General features: G+C 53.0%; 1 protein-coding gene across 2 annotated transcripts; it reads left to right on the plus strand.

The window, feature by feature from the left end:
• Positions 1-169: 169 nt before the first annotated feature.
• DHRS11 (dehydrogenase/reductase 11) lies at positions 170-21,519 on the plus strand. 2 transcript variants are annotated; one of them, XM_042026420.1, is made up of 7 exons: positions 170-320; positions 10,220-10,429; positions 15,891-15,985; positions 16,434-16,563; positions 17,135-17,227; positions 17,826-17,891; positions 18,906-21,519. In XM_042026420.1, exons 1-7 carry the CDS (start codon positions 189-191, stop codon positions 18,945-18,947), a joined length of 768 nt encoding a protein of 255 aa, XP_041882354.1. In that variant the 5' UTR covers positions 170-188; the 3' UTR covers positions 18,948-21,519. The 2 variants fall into 2 exon arrangements, with proteins under 2 accessions (XP_041882354.1, XP_041882353.1); XM_042026419.1 differs by lacking the exon at positions 170-320 and adding an exon at positions 1,427-1,742.

Consider the following 21,519-nt stretch of genomic DNA (forward strand, 5'->3'; position numbering starts at 1 on the left):
TTGCGCTCCGTTCCCTGGCGAGGGAAAACCCCAACCCCGCTCCCGTCAGCGCACGGAGGGCGTGTCCCCGACGGGCGTGTCCCACATTGGGCGTGTCCGGGGGGGCCAGGGGCGTGTCCGGGGCGTGTCCCCGGGGCGGGGCTGCCGGCGGGCGGTGCTTTGTGCGGCGGCGGGGCCGGGCCGGGGCCATGGAGCGCTGGACCGGCCGCGTCGCGCTGGTCACCGGCGCCTCCGTGGGCATCGGCGCGGCCGTGGCGCGGGCGCTGGTGCAGCACGGCATGAAGGTGGTGGGATGCGCCCGCAGCGTCGACAAGATCGAGGTACCGGCGGCGGCACCGGGGCGGGGGCCGCCTCCCCACGAGGCCGCGGCGGAGCGGGGCCGCTCCCGGGCTGAGCGCGGCCGGGCGGTGACACCGCGCGGGGGATGCCGCAGCCGGCCCGGCCCGGCCTCTCCTGGCTCCGCGGCGGGTGGAAGGTGCCCGAGCGAGGAGCGCATTCAGTTTTGGGGGTTTTTTGAGCCGCTTCTTATCGAGGTTAAAAATAGCATCTGCCCGGCCGGTGCCGGGAGCGGGATCGGGCTGCGGGCGCTCCGGGGCCCCTTCAGCCGCTCGGGGATGCGGCTGCTCGGGAGGCAGGGCGTTTCTAGGAGTTGGTGTTAAAATAGAGCTTCAGTCCTGCGAGGAGCATCTCTACAGCCCCGTCAAAAACCCCACGGAGCTGGCTTGAGAATAAAGATGCTTTAAAGAAGTGTTTTCTCGGGATGCCTTTTGTAGCTGGGTGCGTTGGTCAGCTGTGCCTCGCGGTGGCACGAGCCAAAGCTTATTTGCCATTTAAGAAGTTTCCTCTGAGGGAGGAAATAAGTTTTAGTCAGCTTAAATATTGCCATCCTGGGTGTTTGGAGCTAAAGGAGACCTGTACAATATCCAGGGTTGGGTTCCCTTAGCCAGGGTGATAAGGGCTCTGCACAGCTGCCTGCACTGAGAATAAATGGTCCAAAATTCACGGAAACCAAGGCTCGGCACTGGTGGCATTGCTGAGTGGGGTTAAGTAAAGAAGTGCTTGGGAAAACCCAAACTTTTCCCCTTTTTCATTGCGTGTCGCAGAGGCGCCGCTTGCAGAGAGGAGAGAACGCCAACGTGACTTAGTGAACTGTCCTTTGGGGCTTGCTTCTAATTTTGGACTTCCCAGCGTTTTGATGCGGCAGTTTGCAGGGAAAGCTGAGCTCTCCAAAGGCTTTCCCACGTGCAGCTGCCGGTGTTTGATGTGCTGGAGCCTCAGGGTGCCTGGCAAAGGATGCTCTAAAGGATGTTGTTGCTTCCCATTCCTCTCTGAAAAGTTATTCCCAATATTGCTGTTTCCACCAGTGCCCTTATCATGGATTTTGTTTTGGAATCTTTTCATTTGGGAAAGAAATCAATGAAACTTGTGTTTTCCTCTGGTGTTCACGTGAGTTTCCTTCCTTTCCGAACCTTTCCTGGCTGAAATACAGCGTGGATTAACAACGAGCAGTCCTGTGAAGCTTCGCCTTTCCATTTCAGTGCGCACCAGGAGCAATCACTTCTGTATTGATGATTTATCGGCTTTGCTTGGGGTGCAGATGTGCTGGGTGGTGCTGGCTGCTCGCAGCTCCCAAACGTCCTGTGGTGTTTCAGACACGTGTTCCCACAGCAGCTGATGTTTGTCCCCGTTCCCTCCCGCCTCCCTGGGACCCAAGTGTGTCTGCAGCGCTGTCACTTGTTTTGGTGGGTGTCTGGACTGTGTTTTGCTCCGCTGCTATTCTGGGTTTATTTATTGTCAAGCATGTTTCCTTAACGAGGAAGAACATCCCAGCAGCGCTGCCTGCTGGGGGAAGGGAAGGTGGTGGAGTGTGGGGGGATCCAGGGTCACTGTGGGAGCAGCTCCATCACCTCCTGGCTGCCAGGGATGCTGTGGGAGCTTTGTACCCGATCCTGCCACGCTTCAGAGCAGAGCTGTTGATGGAACTTTCCTCCAGGAGGTTCACCTTGAGGCTTTTCCTTAAAAAAAAAAAAAAAATAAATAAAATAGGAAGGTATTCAGGCTTGGAACTCCTGAGCTGCCACCGAGGATCTGACTGCTACTGATGTGAGGGGTGCTCTGATTTGGGGAAGCAGGGCTGGAACACAGTGATGGAGGGAGGAGAGAAGAGGAATGTGAAGGAGTTGAGGGCTTGGTGATGCCAGAGCATCACAGACGTAGTTCACAGAATCGTGGAATCCCAGCCTGGTTTGGGTTGGAAGAGACCTTATAAACTATCCCATTCCAACCCCCATGGGCAGGGACACCTTCCACTATCCCAGGGTGCTCCAAGGCAGCTTGAAATGGAAAGAGGGCAGACGGCAGGGTGTAAAACCTGGAATACAGAGCTCACTGTGTAGCACAAAACCACTGTATTTCGTTGAAGTTCATTAAAGTCACCAGTTTTAAGGTAAAATGGCTGGAACCCCTCTGTAAGGTGGTTTTGTAACCTCCAGCTAACTGGTGGCTGAAAGAGCAGGTTGTCTGGTGGGGATTTAGCTCGGGCAATAAATGCTATGTCAAGATTTCTTAATCTCTTGGAAAATCAGATAAGGGCTTGAGGCAAGATAACGAAGGATTTGCAAAGTTGCGTGTTTGGCATTAAACCTGTGTCACAACGCCAGTGGTCTTTATTTGGCTTTTGAAATAAAAATGTTAATGGCTCACAAAAAAACCCCACAAAAACTGCAGAAGGATCTTTTTTTTTCCCTTCCAGTGGCTCCACTGGCCACGTTTCCCTCTCTGCTCCCAAACAGCCCCGTGCTCCCCACTTGTGCTGCTTCTGTGACCGGAGACTTTTGGTGTGGGTCATCAAACAGTGACTTTAACAGCCAGACATCGAGGAATAACATATAATTAAACTGGCTTTATTTTCCTTTTGCATGCCAGGAGGTAATTCAGGTAGAAGGCTTGTTTTAAATGCAGAGCCTGGAGGTACTAACAGCTGTCAAGGACTTTCTGGCGTGTTCTCAGTGAGTGTTTGCTGCTCTCCAGACACCGCCACGCGTTCCAAGTCAGGAGCTTTAATGAAGCAGCCAAGCGTTTTCAGCAGCTTGGAAGACCAAGCTTTGGGGAGAAAATGCTCCTTAGGAGATGATCACCCTCCCAGGGCCACCCTTGCTGGTCCTGGGGTCTCCAGGGTGCAGAGACTCACTGAGATTTTCAGCCACTCTGGTGTTCTTCAGCTTCCCTGCTCCTCATGTTTTCCAGGAATTTGTATTTAGTGTCCGACTTCTTGCAGCAGCACAAAAAAGGGGAGAATTTGCACATGCATGGGGCAAAATATTCCCCCTCCCGTCTGGCAAGCCCCTCTCTGGTCTTTTATTCAGTGAGGTATGTGAGTTTTGTTTTGCAGGGTTCTTCTCCAGGGTGGGGAGGAATTGGGAGGGTTTTTTTGGCTCAGAGGCACTGAGGGACTCTGCAGCTTTTCTCTTGGAGTGCAGGAAGGCAGGAGACAGGGAGCTCTTTCCAAGGGGTTTGCAGTGATGCAAACTACGCTCTTTTTATAATTAAAATGGATTTGTTTTATATTTACAGAGAATGGCAGAAGTGCTGGCAGGGCCTCTCCCTCCATGCAGGGTGCCAGAGCCCTGGATCTGCAGCGTGGCTGGGGCTGTCACTGATGGGAGATGCTCCAGGTGGGACACTCCCACCTGCTCCAGGTCACTGGAAATCTTCCAGCAGCTCGTTCATTCCGTGGGTGCCTTGTTCTGGTGTGACCAGGGACACCATGGATGTTGTGTTCCAAAAGAAATCCATTTTTTTCTGTCTTTGTTGGCGTGCTGAGAGCAGAGCTGTGCAGGAAGCAATAAACGTGGCTTAAGAGACAAGGTTTAACCAATTAATTCCAATGCATTTGTGACAGGTATTGATCAAAGGTAACATTTATAACCAGGGCCTGCTTTGTCAAGGTTAGATCTCGCTCAGGAAACAGCCTTTGATAAGCTGAGCAATTGATTGCAGGTTGGAGCAGCCCAGTCTCTGAGGTCAGTGCTCTCCTCTCTGGCAGCAGCGTGGGTGTGTGGGAGGAGGAGGAAGGAGCTGAGTCTTCCTCGTGGGATCTGAGCATCCATTTGTGGTCACTCCCATGATCCCTGCCCAGCCCTAAGGTGCAAGGGAGGCTCTGGACCCCGTGGGTGCTCCACGAAGGGTAATTAACAGGTAATTGTTTCATAGCACCTGAGTGTGGTATTTAATTACCTGCAGGCAGATCATTGATGGTTTAGAGGTCACTTGGTTCCATTTTGGCCTCCCCTGGGGGTGTCTGTCCGTGGGGTGCAGCTGTGGTGTCCCTGGTGGGTCTGACCCTCTGCTCAGCAGCTGGGATGGGTTTCCTGGGCTGTTCCCAAAGCCACGGCTTTCCCCACTCTTCAGGCAGGAGGAGCAGCTTCAGGCAGGATAATCCCAAGGCACGGCTCCTGTGGAGCGAATGACCTTCAGAGTCTCCTTGGCCTCTGGAAGGGCTTGTTTTGTGTTTGGCCAAGGCTTTGCCTCGGGGATGGTGGGAGCTTAAGGCCTCTGAAGTGCTTTTATTGCCACTTGTCCCTGAGCAGATCCTTTCCTGATAAACTGCAGAGACCCCATAATTGCTGTCCAGAGTGGGGGGAACAAATGCTTTGCTGTTCCCATGATTTCCCTGAGCCTTGAAGCTCAGGAGGTTTAAACCAGGTTGGATTCCTCCTCTTTCTGCCCCAAAATGTGCTTTAAGAATGTCTCTTTGTGGCAGCCCCCCCTTCTCTGCTGCACTTCCGTTCCCTTGGGCTTTGCAATAGAGCAGCAATACCAGGGCATGCCATGCTCAGAGCCCCACAAATAAATAACTGAGCCTTTCCTGAGGTTTTGGAGCTGGAATGGGGTGTGTGTGCTCCAACAAAGGTCAGGTGGCTGTCCTGTGCCTCAGTTTCCCTGTGTAAAACCTGGCAGCTATCCTGGGAAGGTGGGAGTGCTGTGCAGGGCCAGCGTTGGACACAGAGGGGACTTTCTGGCTGATTTTGGGTTTAAGGAGAGTGCCCAGAGCAGGGAGGTGTGAAAGGAGCTGCCACAGTGCTGTGGAGAAAATACGACGGTGTTTTTCCTGGGGTTTATGAATAGCTTAAGCTCTGCAGAAAGCAGTGGCTGTGCTAAAGTTGAGTTTTATCCCTGTCTCCTGCACGGTGCCCACGTGGGCAGTGCTGATGGGGATTTCCTGGCTGACAGGGTGGGTTTGTGCCACCCCAGGTGGGTTTGTGCCGCCCTGGCTCTGTGACTGCCGGCTTTCTGTCCCCGCCAGGCCCGTGCGGCTCAGCCGCTTGGCTGGGATTAGGCCGGCGTGGCCCCGAGCGGGGCTGGCGTGGCTGCAGATGTTTGATGCCAGCACCTGCAGCTGTGTGTGCCCGGGCAAGGGCTGCTCCTGGCACCCGCTGCTCCCGCCGGCCGGGCTGGGACGCGCGGGAGCCCCGTCCACTTCTCCGCGGCTCGTAAACCTGGGCTGGAATAAAATCCAGCACCTGCCACCGGAATTTCAGAGCTGGAGAGCGCTGGGAGCCCGTGGGCGAAAGCCCAGGCTCCTCCTGGCGTGCATTAATCTGCCTCTCCCGGAGAGGATTCCTCGGGGATTACAGGCCGGGAGCTGAGGAGTGACCGTGGGGCCGCTGCTGCCCTCGCTGCCGGGCACAGCGGAAAGCACCGGGCTCTGCCAGCCCTGCAGAAAGGCCATGGCCACTCCGAGGGGTGCTGGCAGGAGAAGAGGCCCACCCCGAGCTGTGGTGCTGGGGACCCGCTGTTCTGGTGCTCGTGGAGTGGCCCAGCCCCTGGATGCAGTCGGGGCTCGGGTCTGCCTGGGACCCCCAGCTCGGAGCTCTCGGTGCGTTGTCGGCTGCGGGGGCTCTCTCGGGGTGCTGGGGCTGGGAAGGGCTCGTGGCAGCTCTGGGAACAGGTCCTGGGTGTCCCCAGGAGCGCTCCCAAGTCCTGCTCACCTGGGGTGTACTCAGTTATCTGTTTTACTCAGGGTGGGTCCGTGCTGGTTTCCATGGACCTCTGATCGCACCTTAAATTCTCAGAGCATCTCAGACCTTCACCGCTGCAAGATTAGGCGGGGTTTGACTTAATTAAAATAATTTTCCAGGTGGAGATGTCACAGGAGGCAGGTGCCAGGAGCTGGGGGTGTCAGGCAGAAGCTGGGGCTCAGCTCTGCCCTCCAATCTGGGTGTCTGTGGGTTGCCTTGGGAATCTGCTGGTGGAACGGGCAGCGACAGGCACAGCTCAGAGTAAGGCAGAGATATTGCTCTAATGAGCTGTCATGGTGACAGCAGCGTCTCCTCCTCCCCCACGCCAGCCTGGAGCAAGAAGGGAAAAACTAAAAATGCCTTGACGTGAGGAGGGACTGTGTGAGTGCCTGGAGGTAGCAGGGACCTCCGGGGCGCTGCGGCTCGTGTGTGACACTGGAAATTGAAAATTAAGTGAGCTAAGAAAAACATATCCTGGGATGTTCAACTGCTGGGAAAGTGCAGGGAGCAGGGAGGGCTTGGAGAAGAGCAGCGTGGCTCTGGAGCAGTCTGGGAGGACAGCTCCCAGGTGATGGCTCAGCCAGACCCAGCTTAGCAGGAGCCTGGCTCCAGTGCCTGGGAAGAAATGTGCAGTAGTATTTACCCTTGGATCATGTGGGCCAAAAGATACCCACAGCTCTGAATCTCGCTCATGGTCACAGAGCACTGTGGAAATAAACAAATAAACCTCACTCTAGTGCTTTATTCACTGTACATCTCTATTATGCCGTTGTACTGCTATTAAATCTTAATTAAAAGCAGCTTCAGACTTGCCAATCAGTAGAATGAAAGGGTTTGTAAGCCCTCAGTTTTCTTTCAGAGCTGTGGTGCTGTTTTCTCTGATGAATTTTTCTCCTTCATTTCCTTTAGATAGCAAAAGTAATTGGGGTGACTTGGGTGCTTTTCCAGCTGGTTTCTTGGTGCAGCTCTGTGTTTAAGCACTAGTTCAGTCAGTAGGACACAAGTACCTGTAACGAATGGCAGGTTAGATTAAAAATTACCTGATGGCTTCTTCTGGCTTTAGTCTCTCTGAACTAAATGTGTCTGAAGCTAATGGGATGGTTTGCCAAATAAAACCCTACATGACTCCTTCTTTTTTTTCCCCCTCCCCTTAAGAGTCCCTTAACATTTTTATATCAATTAGTTCTGTAAAACCATTTTACCAGGACTGAATGTAAATGCAGGGCGCTGTGCCCCATATACACAAAGAGCATTAACCCCTTCTGGGGAGAACTGGTGGTTTCTTAACACAGCAAACCCATCCCATAAATGTGAGGCATCCTTCCAGACTGAGTAGCACCTGGCTGTCCATTTCCAAGCATCCAGAGATAATGGTGTGTATACAGAAATGCTGGAAGTGTCCCAGGCCAGGCTGGACAGGGCTTGGAGCAACCTGGGATAGTGGGAGGTGTCCCTGCCCGTGGCAGGGTGTGGAAGTGGATGATCTTTAAGGTCCTTCCAACCCAAACCATTCTTATTTCAGATTTCCATCTCTGCTGCTGGAGTTGCACTGGCCTTGTCTGTATTGCTGTTGCATTACCTGGTCACTCTCAAACTGTTTATGAAATCTGGAAAACCAGCTTTTTTCTCTTTTTCATTCCTCCATGTGCATGTGGCATGCTCGAAGTGGAACGAGCATCACTTGAGTGACTTAATGGATGCTCTGAAAAAAAACTCTGCAAGCTCCGTAGCTCAGAGAGTTGCTTTTCAAAAGTCTCTTGCAAACTTGCCCGCAGTTGATGTTTCTTTGAAGAGTTTGTGATGACTCTTTATCTGTAGATGGTTGAAGCACGTTCAGCCCTGCCTGGATGTCAGCAGTGTTCAGCACTTGGTTTTCAAAGAGAATTTGTTAGCACAAGTGCAGCCTGAGAGATGAAAGGATCCGTGCTGAGGCTCGTTGGAGGCGGCGAGACACCAGACAGGGAGAGAAAGGTTTTGAGAGAGATTTGGTTTCCCTGGTCACTTGTGTCAGAGAAGCTTTTCTCCCAGGGAGAAAGCCCTTTCTGTCTTTGTCTGCCTGGGAACAGACGATGGGCAGCTCCAGCACTGGAGGCACTGCTGTCCAGAGCCCACAGCCAGAATGGTCAGGTTGGAGGGACCACAGTGGGGCATCTGATACAACCTCCCTGCTCCAGCAGGGTCATCCCAGAGCAAATCACACCCCTTGTTTCCTCTGCTCCTTCATCTGTGACTGCTTCCACTGAGAGGCTGGACTGAGCAGGGAAAGGTTTCTCCAAATGGTGGAAGTGGCAGCTGGACATGGAAACAGCTGTGAGACATGGCCCTGTGTCCCTCTGGGCTGTCCATGAGCTTTTCTGTCCTTTCCTGTCCATGTTGATGAGCCCTTCTTCCTCCAGCCAGCTCTCCTGGCATGGGTCCTGCTCTGGGAGATTCCTCCCAACCCCTTGTTCCTGTGTTTCTCATCTTTGAACATCTTTGGCATTGCCTGGTTCGCACTCTCGCACCAGTTCGTGGTCCCTTTGCCCCTTTTTCCCTCCAGTGTCTTTGCAGGAACGAGACCCCATCCCTGGAGCAGTTTAGAACCTTCCAGCAGCCCTTCATACTGCTGTGAATTTTCTAAGTGCTGCTCTTGCAGATTTTCCCCCCCTCGACTGTTTTTTCAAGCCTGTGCTCTGATAGTGAAAAGGAATATATTTTTCCCCTCCTATCAGCACGTCATCAACAAGGTTGCCTGTATGGCAAAGTGCAGGCAGCCCCAGGAGGGCACAGAGAGGCAGGATTCAGTCCCAGAGGCACCTTTGTTCAGGCAGAGATGTTGTCAGCTCAGCCTGAGCAGGGCTCTCCAGGGATCCTGATGCTGCTGGGGTGGATCGATCTCCGGCTGAACTCGGCACGTCCGTCCCCGTGTCGCCTGGTGCTGTGAGAGCAATACTAATCATTCTTGTGTTACTGCAGTGCCTTCCCTGTGCTGGGAGCCAGACAGGAGAGCAGCTCCTGCACCACAGCTCAGCCCTGGGCTGGTTCTGGCTTGTGGTCCATGAAAGCTATGGGTTGCTGGGAAAGGTAAAGCAGCAAAGCTGCAACTCCCTGCCCAGGGCCTTGGTCCAGCTCTGTTGTGGGCTCAGCTGCTGGGAAACACGAAAATCATTTACCAAACAGAGCCACTTGCCCCAGAGTGCTTCAAATGAACGTGCTTGGGGTGCAGGGAGGGCTGGGGAGGGGCTGGCATTTGTCCCTCTGCAGGGCAGGAACTCCGAGCTTGGAGCTGCTCCGCAGCCGCCTTCGTGTGCAATCACGTCCAGGAGATTCCTGCACTGGGCCTCGCTCCTCCTTTTATGAAAGGCTGGAAATTGCAGTCCTTGGAATGCAGGGAGGAGCTGGGAGGAGTGGGAAAGCTGCCCGTGGCAGGAGCAGGGCTTTATTGCACCCGCTGAAATGTCACTGTTGGTGACACCGCCGCGGGCCACGGCGTTCGAGTGATTTGGTGGACGTTTGTAGCCAGAGTCCATCTCCCCGCAGGAGCCAGACATCATGTGGCTCCTGCCTGGCACTGGGAGCTGTCACTGTCACTGCTGTGACACATCAGGGAGGAGATGCTGCTTCTCATTAGTGTCAGGGGTAAAGGGCATCCTCGGGAGGATGCGGTGTGGTGGCGGCAGCGCAGGCGGCCAGCAGCAGCTCCTGGCCTTTCCTTGGCTTTGTGTCACCCAGCCTGACAAAAGATTGGGATATTTGGAGTAATTCTTGGTCCTGGCTAATGAGGAATTGTCAGGCACATCCTTTGCCAGTGTGGCAGACTCAGAGCCTGGTGCCAGGGCAGGATTTATTTGTATTTTGCCAGCACTGCTCACCTTGAGCACTACTGCCCGGGGTGATGGATGAGCACTGAGAGTGTCCTCAAGTTCAATAACTTAAGGGCTGGAGCTCTCCGCTTCTCCTGGATATGATATCTCCTTTTTCTTAATTAACATCACAGTGATTCTTCCCCAGTGCCTGCTTTTTAGCCCGGGGTGTGTTAGCCCTGAGGTGTGTTTTTCAGGAAATGGCTGGATAAGCTGCTCCACAAGGAGAGGGGGCTGATGGCTGTTTCCATCCATCCTGATGGCTGTTTTTTCCCTTCCTGATGGCTGTTTTTCCCCTTCCTGATGGCTGTTTTTTCCCTTCCTGATGGCCGTTTCCCTCCTCCCTCTCTCCCCTAGAAGCTGGCAGCAGAGTGCCAGAGCGCCGGCTACCCGGGGACGCTGATCCCGTACAAGTGTGACCTGTCCAACGAGGAGGAGATCCTGTCCATGTTCTCGGCCATCAAGACCCTTCACCAGGGGGTGGACGTCTGCATCAACAACGCGGGGCTGGCCCGGCCCGAGCCCCTGCTCTCGGGGAAGACGGAGGGCTGGAGGACCATGATAGATGTGAGTATCGTCCCGAGGGAGCAGGAGCTGGGCCACATTTCTCTTTCTTCTGGCCACCATCTACTCATTTCAGAGCTGAGGATCTGCTCCCCAGCCTGCTCTGACCAGGTTTGCTGCTTGGGGAGTGGAAGAACACCTTGCCCTGCTGAGCCCTCACCTTGGAGGATGGAAACACAGCAGCACTTTTCCTTTAGCTCCCTGAAGGGTGGAGAGCCTCACTTTTTTTTTTCTTCAATAAAGCAGGAAATCGAATGCCAAGCACTGGCTTCTGCAGCTAATCCTGTTAGTTGTGGCAGTGGGTTGTAAAAATGGGCAGATTCTTTTTGGCTTAAAAAGCTGTAATGCTTTTTGTCTTTTGTCATAGCTTAATTTTCTGCCCATAATCTGGTTAGGGCTGGATGTGAATGAGAGCATTTTGTGTGCTGAAATGGGAGTTGTGCACATGGCCCATCCCATTTACAACTTCTCCCTGGGTCCTCCTGTCCTGAGGTGCTGCTGGGCATCTCTCTGTGACTTCACCATTTTTTGTCATTATGTGAGGCCCCTTTTCTGCACCTAGCAGTGGCAGCCACAGCTGTGGGACCTCAGCATGGTTTGGGTGTCCTTGCAGTGTCCCCTCCTGCAGCTCTGGCCAGTGAGGTGCTGAACCAAGAGCCTTTCACGGAGTGATCTCCCCTCCTGTGCCACTTTCTCTTGTACACAGAAGTGTTTTCCTCATAGGAGCAGGAGTGGGACTCATGGCTGTGAGTAATCCTTGTGGCACTTCCAGCAGCTCTGAGAGCTTGTCCCAGTGAAGGGAAGGACATGTCTGAAAAGCTGTTTGAAGCTGTAGGCTCAGGGCCACTGTGTCCAACAGTGGAGTCAGCTGGGACGTGTCAGCTCCCCTGGCTGTTCCTCCAGAGTGGTCTCGGGGGCTGTGTAAAGCAAAACAGAGAAGCACATTGAGGCTTCAGACTCCTGCTGCCAGGGCAAGAGCTGCCATATCCTGGCTAATTAAGTTCTTGTTAGGATTTTGGCCTGACTGCTGGCTGCTGTGACTGCAGCCAAAGCAAGCTCAGCTCAGCTTTGTCTGCCCAGCCAGGCTTTGTGAGCTGCCCAGCCTGGGTCACTGCACAGCCGCATCTCCCCGGCCCCCGTTGCCATGGAGGCTTTAAAGAAAATGAAGTGAAGTGTAGCTGAGGCTGAGCTGGTGTCCAGCAGGGCACTGCCCAGCCCTGACTCGCTGCGAGCCGGGCCCTGGGGGTCACCTGGGCCTTGGAAACTCCTTGTCCTGGTCCCTGGGACCGTGTGATGTGTGGATCCCTCGGGGATGCTGCGTGTCCCTTGTGCTCCTTTGTCTCTGTTCTTTGTCAGGTGGGCAGGCTGAGGGGACTTGTGGTTCTTCCCAGCTGAAAGCCCTTCCCCATTCCGTATTCCCTTCCCTGGCTGCTCAGCTGGAAGTGCTCCCTTTAATCTCATCTCCCACCACTTTTAGGGAGGAGGATTTTGGAATGGGGATTTTCCTGTATGAGACACGCCGGTGTTGGTGATTACAGTGGCTCAAAGTTTGGGAGCCTGGGGGGTCCCCCTGCTTGTGGGTGCTGCTTTGGGGTGGGAGGAGAGGCAGGGTGGTGACCCCACAAGGGCAGTGTTATGAAACGGGGCTGGGGGAATGTTTTATTCCCAGGGATGATCCGTACGGCTCTCTCTGCTCCTACTGCTTGGCAAAAATGCTGTTGTAGCACTGGGAGCAGCCTGAGACACCCAAGCTCTCTCCCTGTGCTGGCAGATATTTTCCTCTCACCATCCTCCCAGCAGCTGCTGGCTTGGCTCCTGATTTCTGTGTTAATTGAACAACCCTCCCACCTCCAATGGAAAGGCAAAGCCCTGGGATGCTCCAGAGCCAAATGCTTCACCCACCCTGGCCTGGGCAGCCCGACAAGCCTGGGCTTTGCTTTTCATGCTGCTGCTGAGGGGTAGAAACAGCTCAGTGGAGTTTTCCCTTTTGTTCTGTGCCCCTGCTTTGTGGCTGCATGGAAATGTCTCCTGGAAGTGTCTCCTGGAAGTGTCTGTGTCTCCAGGCTGTGCAGGCGCCGGGGCAGGGCCTGGGGGGGCTCTGCAGGGCCAGCCAGGCCCGTTCCCCTCGCAGGGGCAGGACAGGGAAGGCTGCCAGCACCTTTCACAGGCCACTGGGCTTTGCAGAGCTGTGTGGGAGCAGGGAGGCTTCTTCCTGAGCTTCCCTGGAGAGCAGCGTGGTGGGAGATGCTGTTGGAGAGTTCCAGGGCACCTCTGGGCTGCAGGATGGGAAAAGTTTCCAAACAGCCATCGATCCATCGATTTAGGAGGCATTAGGGCCTTAAATTAAAGGCATTTTTTTTCTTTTTAGTAAATTGATTTTTGCTTCCATGCATTTTTTATGAGCTTTGAGGCTCTGTCTCCTTCCAGATTCCCCTCTCAGTATCCTCCTTCTTGCTTTATATCTAACAGTCAGAACCATGTTATCATTTACTTATTCCCCTCCTTTCCTAATGTTCCCGTTCTTTGTTGTCTGGTATTTATTCCCGAGGTGGGAGCTGCTTCTCCCCAGGCTGCAGGGAGATGTTTGGAATCGCAAATGTGTTGCTTCACAGCAGCACGGAGCCCTGCCTCTCCAGCCAGCAGATCTGCTGTGGGTGCAGGAGGGAAGGTGTCACCTCAGGCAGGTTCTGAGCCCATCCTCCCCTGGTTCACAGCTTCCCCCATCTTCTCGCTGATTTGTGAGGCTGGAGCAAAGTCCTGATGTGCAGGAGGGGCTGGGGCTGGGTGCTGTGCACACACTGAGCCAGGCTCCGGGGCTGCAGCAGCTCCTTCACGTTTTACCCACTGACCTTTCCAGCCAGGAATTGAAGCTGAACTTCCCATTTTCCCTGCTCAGGGCACAGAGGGCTGCAGCACACATCCTCTCGCTCCTCTAGACACGGAATGGGTTTGATTCTTGGCATTACTTGTTGACAAGCCAGGCTCTGTTCTTCTTGCTTTTCTAAACCATCTGTGCAGGGATGTGTTTGCTGTAAGCTGTGTTTCCATGTGTGCTTTGGAGCTGAGGTACTCGTTTGGATGCCTTGGAAAAGGCTGATTCTGGGAAGTGAAATGCTGAGCACTTCTAGGAACAGGGTCTTTTATGTTCTCTAATGTGGCAATTGGAAATCATTAATTGCTGGGAAATGTGGTTTCTGTCACGGAGCTGCTGCCTGGGCAGTGAGCAGGCCCCAGGTGTGGTGGCCATCCTTGCCAAGGGACCTTTGAACCTTTTCTCCTTAAAACAGGAACCAGGCAGAAAAATGTCTTACATGGATATGCATGCTCGGGGTGATACAGACTTGCTCGTTTTCCAGGCGTGTTTTTAGGTTCCTCAGTGCCTGTTCCACGTTTTGAAATGGGATTTCACCCCAAAATCCAGCCTGTGCTGGTGGGAAAAGGCCATCCCAGCTCAGCTACCTTCCAGCCAGTTGTTTTGTTCTACCGTGGGGTTTTATCACAGGGCTCTGGACTTTCCCACAGTGGCTGTTGATTGGGATCTTGCTTTGCCAGGAGCTGTCAAAATGTTGTAACTCTGCCCACGAGAGGAATGGCTGCTCCCTGAGTCACAGGCTTTGGGATGATGTTACCCTCTAGTGGCCTTTGGAGAGGGAGTTGGGAGTGACTGCTCCAAAACTGAGCTGCCTGCTGGGCTGGGGCATCCTGGGGCAGGGATGTTGTTTGTCATGAAGGGTTTCTCCACCAGCAGTTGCCCAGATCCAGATCCCAAAGGACTGGTGACTCCTGCGTCCCCTGACCACCCTGCTGTGGAATCCCAAAGCCTGCACATGCCCCCCCGCCTGCTCTGGGCTTCACTCCAGTGCTGAGGGGCCTTTCTGCTGCCCTCTCTGCTCATTTTCCTCCTTGCACAGCCCAGGTGAATTCCCAGGTTAAAGATTTATCCCTGCAGTTCCAGGTGTGATGGCCGAGGTGCCCAGCAGCAACTCTGTGCTTGGCCAAAGTGCACTTGGATGGGGGTGATGACTCCACTTGTGTTGCCTGGGTACTCCCAGGATCAGACAAACGCCCTGTTTATCTCTGGCCGGGACAAACCCCTCACGGATGGCCTCTGGCAGTGAACAGGGAATAACGACCGAGACAAAAGCAGTGACAGAAGATCCTTGAGCTGACCCCGCTCCCCTTTGTGCTGCTCAGGAATTGCATCTCTCAGCTCCAGCCCTTTCTCCAAACCAGTGGCCCTCTCCTGCCTGTCCTTCCGTGCCAGCAAGTCCAGGTTATTCTGCCCTGTTCTTGTTCATGATTTTCCCAGCGATGATCCCCAGCCCTCTCCCGTCTCCATCCCTCGCTGCCCACATGGCCTCATTCCTGCTGCTCCACCCATTTATAGTGGCACTATTCCTTCTGATTCATCTGAAAATCAGTTCTTCCTGGAGATTTCACTCACTGCAGCGTGTTCAGACCCTCCTGTCCTGCTCATTTAGCTGGCAAAGTGACACAGTGTTAGACAGGACCTGCCAGGGGATGGTCACAGCCTTTCTGGCAGCCTTCAGCAAATCCCTTTCCAAATCTCAGCCACCTGAGCAATTAGCACTGCTGCTGAGATTCGTGCTCATCAGTCCTGCACGTACCTCTGGGCCCTTTGTATTCCAGCTGGGAGAATGTCCTTATCTTTATCTACACCGGGAGCTTTGACTCTGTGTTTTATGATCAGGGAACCCTGGAGGCGGCCATGCATTAATGGCTCCACAGCATTAATGGTTGTGGAGGTGACAGGACTGAGTTTAACCAAGCCAGGACACGATGGGAAGTGCTGGTCCAAAGAGCAAGAGCTCGGAAAGCTCTGGATCCTAAAGGGCGGGGCAAATTGCCAGTTAGGGCTGAGGAAAATGTCAGCAGGCAGCGACAGATTGGTGGCTTGCACACCCCCAGGGTGAGTTGCCCACTCTGGTGTTCCCTGTGGCACAAAGTGATCTTTGGTTCGTGTGTCCTGGGAGCTCTTTGGTGGCCACGGTGCCTCCTCTGAGCTGCTGGCGCTCTGACAGGCAGGATCTGGGGATTTCCTCGTTAACGAGCTGACCTAATTACCTGCTGTTAGTGCCCTGCCAGCTGCCCAAAGCCCGGAGTGCTCAGTGCTCGGCAGAACCGCAGGCTCTGTCTCCTGCCTGTGGGGAGGGGGTTTGCTCTCCCTTAATTTGGGATTTACCCTCACACTTGCCCCTAAAACAATCAAGTCCATTCATTTCTGCTCACTCTGGGTGTCTGTGCCCCCCCCCCCGCCCCTGTGACTGCAGCCCCCAGCTCAGGTGTGGGTTGTATGAGCAATTCCTTCTCTGGGTGTTCCTGGGAATTGCCAGGGGACAGGGACTGGAACTGATATCCCAGGCTTTGGGCACACGAGGGGCAAATCAAGGGGTGCCAGGCAGGGCTGCTGGGCTTAATTTCTTCTTCTTTTCTCCCCCCTCAGGTCAATGTGATGGCTGTGAGCATCTGCACCCGGGAGGCCTACCAGTCCATGAAGGAGAGAAACATCGACGATGGGCATATAATTAACATTAACAGGTGAACAAAGGGGGCTGTGGGATCAGCCTCGGGGGCCTCCTGCTCTTCCCTGCAGCACAGAGGGGATTTAAGCACTTTGTGGGGTCAGCCATGGGGGCCTCCTCCTCCTCCCTGCCTTACAGGAAGGATTTAAGCACTGGAGTTTCAGGCTTGCTGTGCTGCTGATGGGGTTTTCCAAGGATTGTGGTGGTTGATACTTCAAACTTGATCTTTGCTGGTCTAAAGCAAGGAAGGCCAAACCAGGGAGAAAAGGATAATATCAATCACTCATGATGGGGCAGGGCTGAGATTGATTTCTGGAGCTGGTCAGGAAGTTTGAGTCATGTTGAGAGGAGCTTGTGGTGTGTTCCCTGCTGCAGGCCCCGTGTCAGCTTCTCTGTGGGTTTATTGTGATGCTCTGGGTGTCCTGCTGGTCCCTCCAGCCCTGTCCCCTGTGCTCTCCCCCCAGCATGAATGGCCACAGCGTGGTGCCCCAGTCCGTGGTGCATTTTTACAGTGCCACCAAGTACGCGGTGACAGCGCTGACCGAGGGGCTGCGGCAGGAGCTGCGGGAGGCCAAGACCCACATCCGAGCCACAGTGAGTGCTGAGGGCCCCCTGCTTCCCTCTGCCCTGGTGGGAGGCAGGTTTCATGGGTCAGAGCTTTTCCCTTTGGGAAAGAGCCGAGGGGATGCAAAAATAGTGCTCAGCACACTGGGAATGGCCTAGAAATCCTGTGGGAAGCTGTGGCTGTCTTTGCCAGGCAGGTTGGGGCACAGGGCCGTGTCTGGGAAGGGATTTTTTGGGTGCACAAAGTGGGCAGGTTCTTGTTGGGGGGGTCACATCAACAGAGGGAGGCACTCAGCTGGGCTCTCTGCTCTCAGACAGAGCTTTTCCGTGTTTTTCTTTGCTTCTCTGTGCCTCTGGGGTGTGAACAGGCAAGTACCCACCAGAGATATCTGCCACAACAATCATTAAGGCAAAGCCTGCTCACTTCAACTATTCCCTTAAAAAATGAGTGGGAAAGGAGAATAACAGAAAAATGAATGTTTTTCTGTTTGGTTTTTTTTTTGCTTTTTCTAAAAAGTTTTCTCTCTCCTTTTTTTTTTTTTTATTCTTTTACTAAAGGGGAATTACGAATCCTATTAGGATGTGCTCTGCTTTTTTCCAGTGCATATCTCCAGGACTGGTGGAAACAGGATTTGCTTTTAAACTTCATGATAACGACCCCGAGAGAGCTGCTGCAACCTATGAAAGCATTCGGGTAGGACTTGGAGGAATGGAAACAGGGAAGTGGCTCTGATTATAATTGAACAGTCTTTGTCCTGGCTAATGGTTCCAGCCCAGTGCTCTCCAATCTCAGCCCTCAAACCTCCAATTTTGCTCTGGTATTTATTTGCACACTGTGTAGATTTTCATTTGGATTCAGTTTCCAGCTCCTTATATTTTTCCTTCTATTTTGATGCTTCTGTAAATAAGTATCAGTCAGCTCTGCCATTTTGCCAGCTGTGACTTCTTCATTGCCCAGAAGGTGTGACAAACAGAGGTGCCAGCACAAGGAGAAGTGTTGTCTTGCAGGTGGCACAGGGTTTCCTGTGGGAATTCCTGATAAGGATGGCAGTGCCTGACCTGGCAGAATTACTGTGCCAGCAGTGAGGTTACTCACAGCAGTCGAAGAATTATCAGCACCAGACACATCCTTTGTTAAATTTTTAATTGATTTGGTATTTCCTGCTTGCTTGTGCCTTCTGGACATGCCCCAGTGACACTGTCTGACCTCATTATGGATGGGCAGGAGAGGAGGGATCTCGGGAACGTTCTGTGGTGCCCTTTGACCGAGAGCCCCTTTGCTGTCGTTGCAGTGTCTCAAGGCTGAAGACATGGCCAATGCTGTCATCTATGTCCTCAGTGCCCCTCCTCACGTACAGGTAGGCTGGGGCTGAGGCTGGAGGGGCTGAAGGCTGCCCTGGCCTGGCTGATCCGCCGCTGGATCAGCTGGGAGCTTAGGGAGCCTGTGCTGGGGATTAGCAGGGATCACGTTTGTTTACACTTCCCGGGTGGCAGCTCTGGGATTGCTCTGAGATGGCACTGCAGGGGCTCTGGGATAGCACTCTCAGGCTCTTCACATCCCTGTGGATCCAGCAAAGGCTGAGCTGACTCTCATTCTTCCCCCAGAGGGTGCTGGGCACTGCCCAGGCTACCCAGGGAATGGGCACGTTCCCAAGGCTGCCAGAGCTCCAGGAGCATCTGGACAACGCTCCCAGGGTGGGATTGTTGGGGTGTCTGTGCAGGGTCAGGGCTTGGCCTAGATGATCCCTGAGAGTCCCTCCCAGGTCAGGATATTCTGTGATTCCATGATCCTAGAAAAGGACTGTGCAAGGCAGGGGGAATGTGAGGGGTAGGGGGCATGCTCTGCCCTTTGGATGGTGCCATCTGAGGTTTGCTGAGAGTCTTGGGTCCTGCCAGTTGCCAGCTGACGTGTTGGACCTTCTCCCCTCAGTGTGGGATGCTTGTGCTGCCAGAGGGACTCCCCTCCTGAGAGACAAGAAATATTTGGCCAGCTTTGGGCTGGAGGCAGCAGCAGCAGGAGCAGAGCTGGTGTTCAGCACGTGCAGCAGCAGAGTTCCTGTTGTGAAAGCAGACTTTGATCGTGAGGGGTTCCAGCGTCTCGTGTGAACTCTGCTCCCTGGAGCAAGACGTGCTCCCTGACACTGCATCCCTGGGGATAACTGGCTTTGCTTGGCTTAAAAAGAAAAGATCCTGCACCTTTTCTGTGCATATTTGAGCTTTTGCCCCCTGCTAAAGGCAGAGCAGGTCCATTCACCCCTGCTTTCCTCACATCTCAGTTAATCAGGCTGGTTCCTGCTCACAGGCTGGGGCAGCAGAGAAGTGCCCAGGGCGGAGTTCCAGTGCACAATTCCATTCATGTTGGTCTCTTGCAGATCGGGGATATACAGATGAGGCCCACGGAGCAGATCTCGTAGCAGGGGAGGAGGATGAGGAGGACCATGAGCAGCACCGTGTCCACTCCACTTGGAACCCTCTGGCAGCCCAGGGTTCCCTCGGCTGGCTGGCAACGTTTTAATCAAGTACCAAGGATCGTGTTTGAAGAATTATTTTTCTCTCCCTCTCTCTGAGCTGGTGCTGGTGCTGAGCCAGTTTGAAGAAAGAAAAACCACAAACTCGTAGTGGGTCTCTTTCTCCCCCACTCCTTTCTGAAACTGCTTAAGAGTAAAAATGTATTTGAAAATAATGCAGGGAAGTGGTTTGTAGAAGATTGATTGTCTCCAGGCTGGTTTATTCTTCCTTTTGCTTTCTTTTCAAGGTTTGTTTGATCTTAGTTGCTGATGCTGTGTGTGGACCTAGGTGAAGTGGCACAAGATGTTTGCCAGCTTCAGTGTGCTTAGGGTTTGAGATTTTCAGTGGATGTCATACATGAATCCATCTAATATTTGGGGTTTATTTTCATCAGATTGATTACTGATGGTGATGATGCATGTGATATTTTCTATTTCTTTTATATTCCACTGCCCTAACCCCAGTGTACAACCTCCCCCAGCCCTCCTTTCCCCCTCACATGAATCATGACTGCCAAGTTTGAGGAAGTATAAATGTGTGTGCTTGATATTTCTCTTTTTTTCTAGGTAGGTAAATAGTTGGAGGAAAAGCACCTGTCCTTGTGCAGGTTAGGATGATAATCTTAAGTGGCATAGTTACAGTAAGAGTGAGTTGTTTGGTATTTTTAATAAAAACTAAACGTGTGCTGTCTTGTGATCACCTCTATCCTTGGTATCATCTCCCAGCACTCTCGATGTTCTGTATGTGATATTTGCATGCATTGACACTTTTCTGGAAACGTGGATTGCTCTGGTGCTGTTGAAATGCTGGTGCTGAGGAGCTGGAAGTGGTGGAAGTTTATTTCTGTGTAGAGACACAAACTCTGAGAGAGAGAGAGAGAGAGAGAGAGGGGAACAAGCCGTGCCGAAGGTGTCCAGAATGAGGAGAGATTTGTAGGGGCATTTTGGCTAAGAAAAGCAGCAGGTGAAAGGTCTGGGTTGAGATCTTGTGTTGGTGCAGCCCCAGTTTGGCTCTGGGTTGAGGGAGAAGAGAATTGGCCCCAAAGCAGAGCTGGAGTTGTCTTGAGACTCTTTGCAGGGAGGTCTGTGTGTGTCCAGCTCTTTGTGGAGCTCTTGGACATGTTGCCTTAAGATTGCAGACCCTGTCCAGCTCCTGCTGGACTCCAGGCAGCGTTTCAGAAGGTTGGGGATGGTCAGTTGGTCAGAGCAGAGGACGGAGAGCCTGGGGAATCAGGGTTGGATTGTTTGGCTGACACCAGGAGAGCCCTGGGAGTTCATCTGTGTTACCCCTCCACAAGGGAGACCAGAGTTGGGCCACCAAGACACGACTTCAGCTCCCTGTACAGTCTTGGGCAAGTCACTTTACCTCTCTGCCTCAGTTTCCCCAGCTGGAAAATGGGGATAATAACACTCACCTACCTCACAGGGGTGTTGTGAGGACTCAAAAGCTTTTGTAAAGCACTTTGACCACGACAGGCGCTGTGTAAGTGCTGAGTGTTGATATTGAAGTATTACTATGAGTTAAACCTTGTGATACCTAGAATTCCTTGTGCCAAAGGTGAGCAGCTGTAGGAGGATACAAGGAGAAAACTGGCAAAATGTTCCTTAATAATGGCAAAAACAAAAGACAATTTGCCCCTTTTTTTCCTCTTTATTAACACATGCTCATGGCGTGTTCTGTCCATTCCTTATCTGTCACCAGTTTCTACTGACAAGTGCACATGGATTTGGCTTTTTAATTTGTTGTGAGTGAAATTCCTGCTGCCCTGCTCCGGGATGCCAAGGTGGTGCCTTTGTGTGGATTCCCAGCAGGTGCCCTGGGCAGCGTGTACCATCTTAAGAAGGTGGTTGAACTACTGAAGAGGCCAAAAAAAAAAAATTCTTTTAGAAATTAGGAACTTCTGAGCAGAAAATAACTGAGCAGGGATGTGGGCAGCAGTGGTGAAACACTGAATTGTGGCAGCAACTGTGTGCAAAGTTCAGCAGATGTTGAAATGTGTGGCTGAGGAGGGGCTTTACATCTCCCTGCTGTGTAAAAGGAGGATTTGGAGAGAATTGCTTAAAGTGCAGAACCTTGACAAAGGGTTTGTCCGGGTGGTTGCTCCCTGCAAATACAACCTGGCTGCCCTGCAGCCCTGGAAGTTGGGTTTTCCCCCCCTCCCCCAAGAACATTTTTAAGTCTTTAAAGTAACCTTGAGATGAGGTGCAGTGTATTTTTCCATTTGAAGTGTGGTTTTAGGGGATCATCCCTGCTGCCCATTAACCTCCCCCACGAAGGGTGGCCGTGGAGGGCTCCTTGCAGGTTCTGTGGCCGCGGGTGGCCTTGGTGGCACCTCCTGCCACCTTCCTGGGATGAGATGGGACACGACTCCGAGGCAGTGAAACCCCTCAAACGCGAGGATCAGTGAACTGTGTAACTTACCAGTAGGTTTCTAATTGTGAACTGTAAAATAAAGAATAAAAAGAGAGGCACACTGTG

The sequence above is a fragment of the Corvus kubaryi genome, unplaced genomic scaffold, assembly GCF_017639235.1.
Source record: "Corvus kubaryi isolate FWS band 111438036 unplaced genomic scaffold, C.kubaryi_AGA036_p1.0 37284, whole genome shotgun sequence".
Classification (NCBI taxonomy): Eukaryota; Metazoa; Chordata; class Aves; order Passeriformes; family Corvidae; genus Corvus; species Corvus kubaryi.

Excerpts from the sequence above, each read along its gene's own strand:
- DHRS11 (XM_042026419.1), top strand. The coding sequence starts at position 1,569 with ATGATTTATCGGCTTTGCTTGGGGTGCAGATGTGCTGGGTGGTGCTGG. Across the intron at positions 15,986-16,433 it reads CATATAATTAACATTAACAG|CATGAATGGCCACAGCGTGG; the intron begins GTGAACAAAGGG and ends CTCTCCCCCCAG. Across the intron at positions 17,228-17,825 it reads CAACCTATGAAAGCATTCGG|TGTCTCAAGGCTGAAGACAT; the intron begins GTAGGACTTGGA and ends CTGTCGTTGCAG.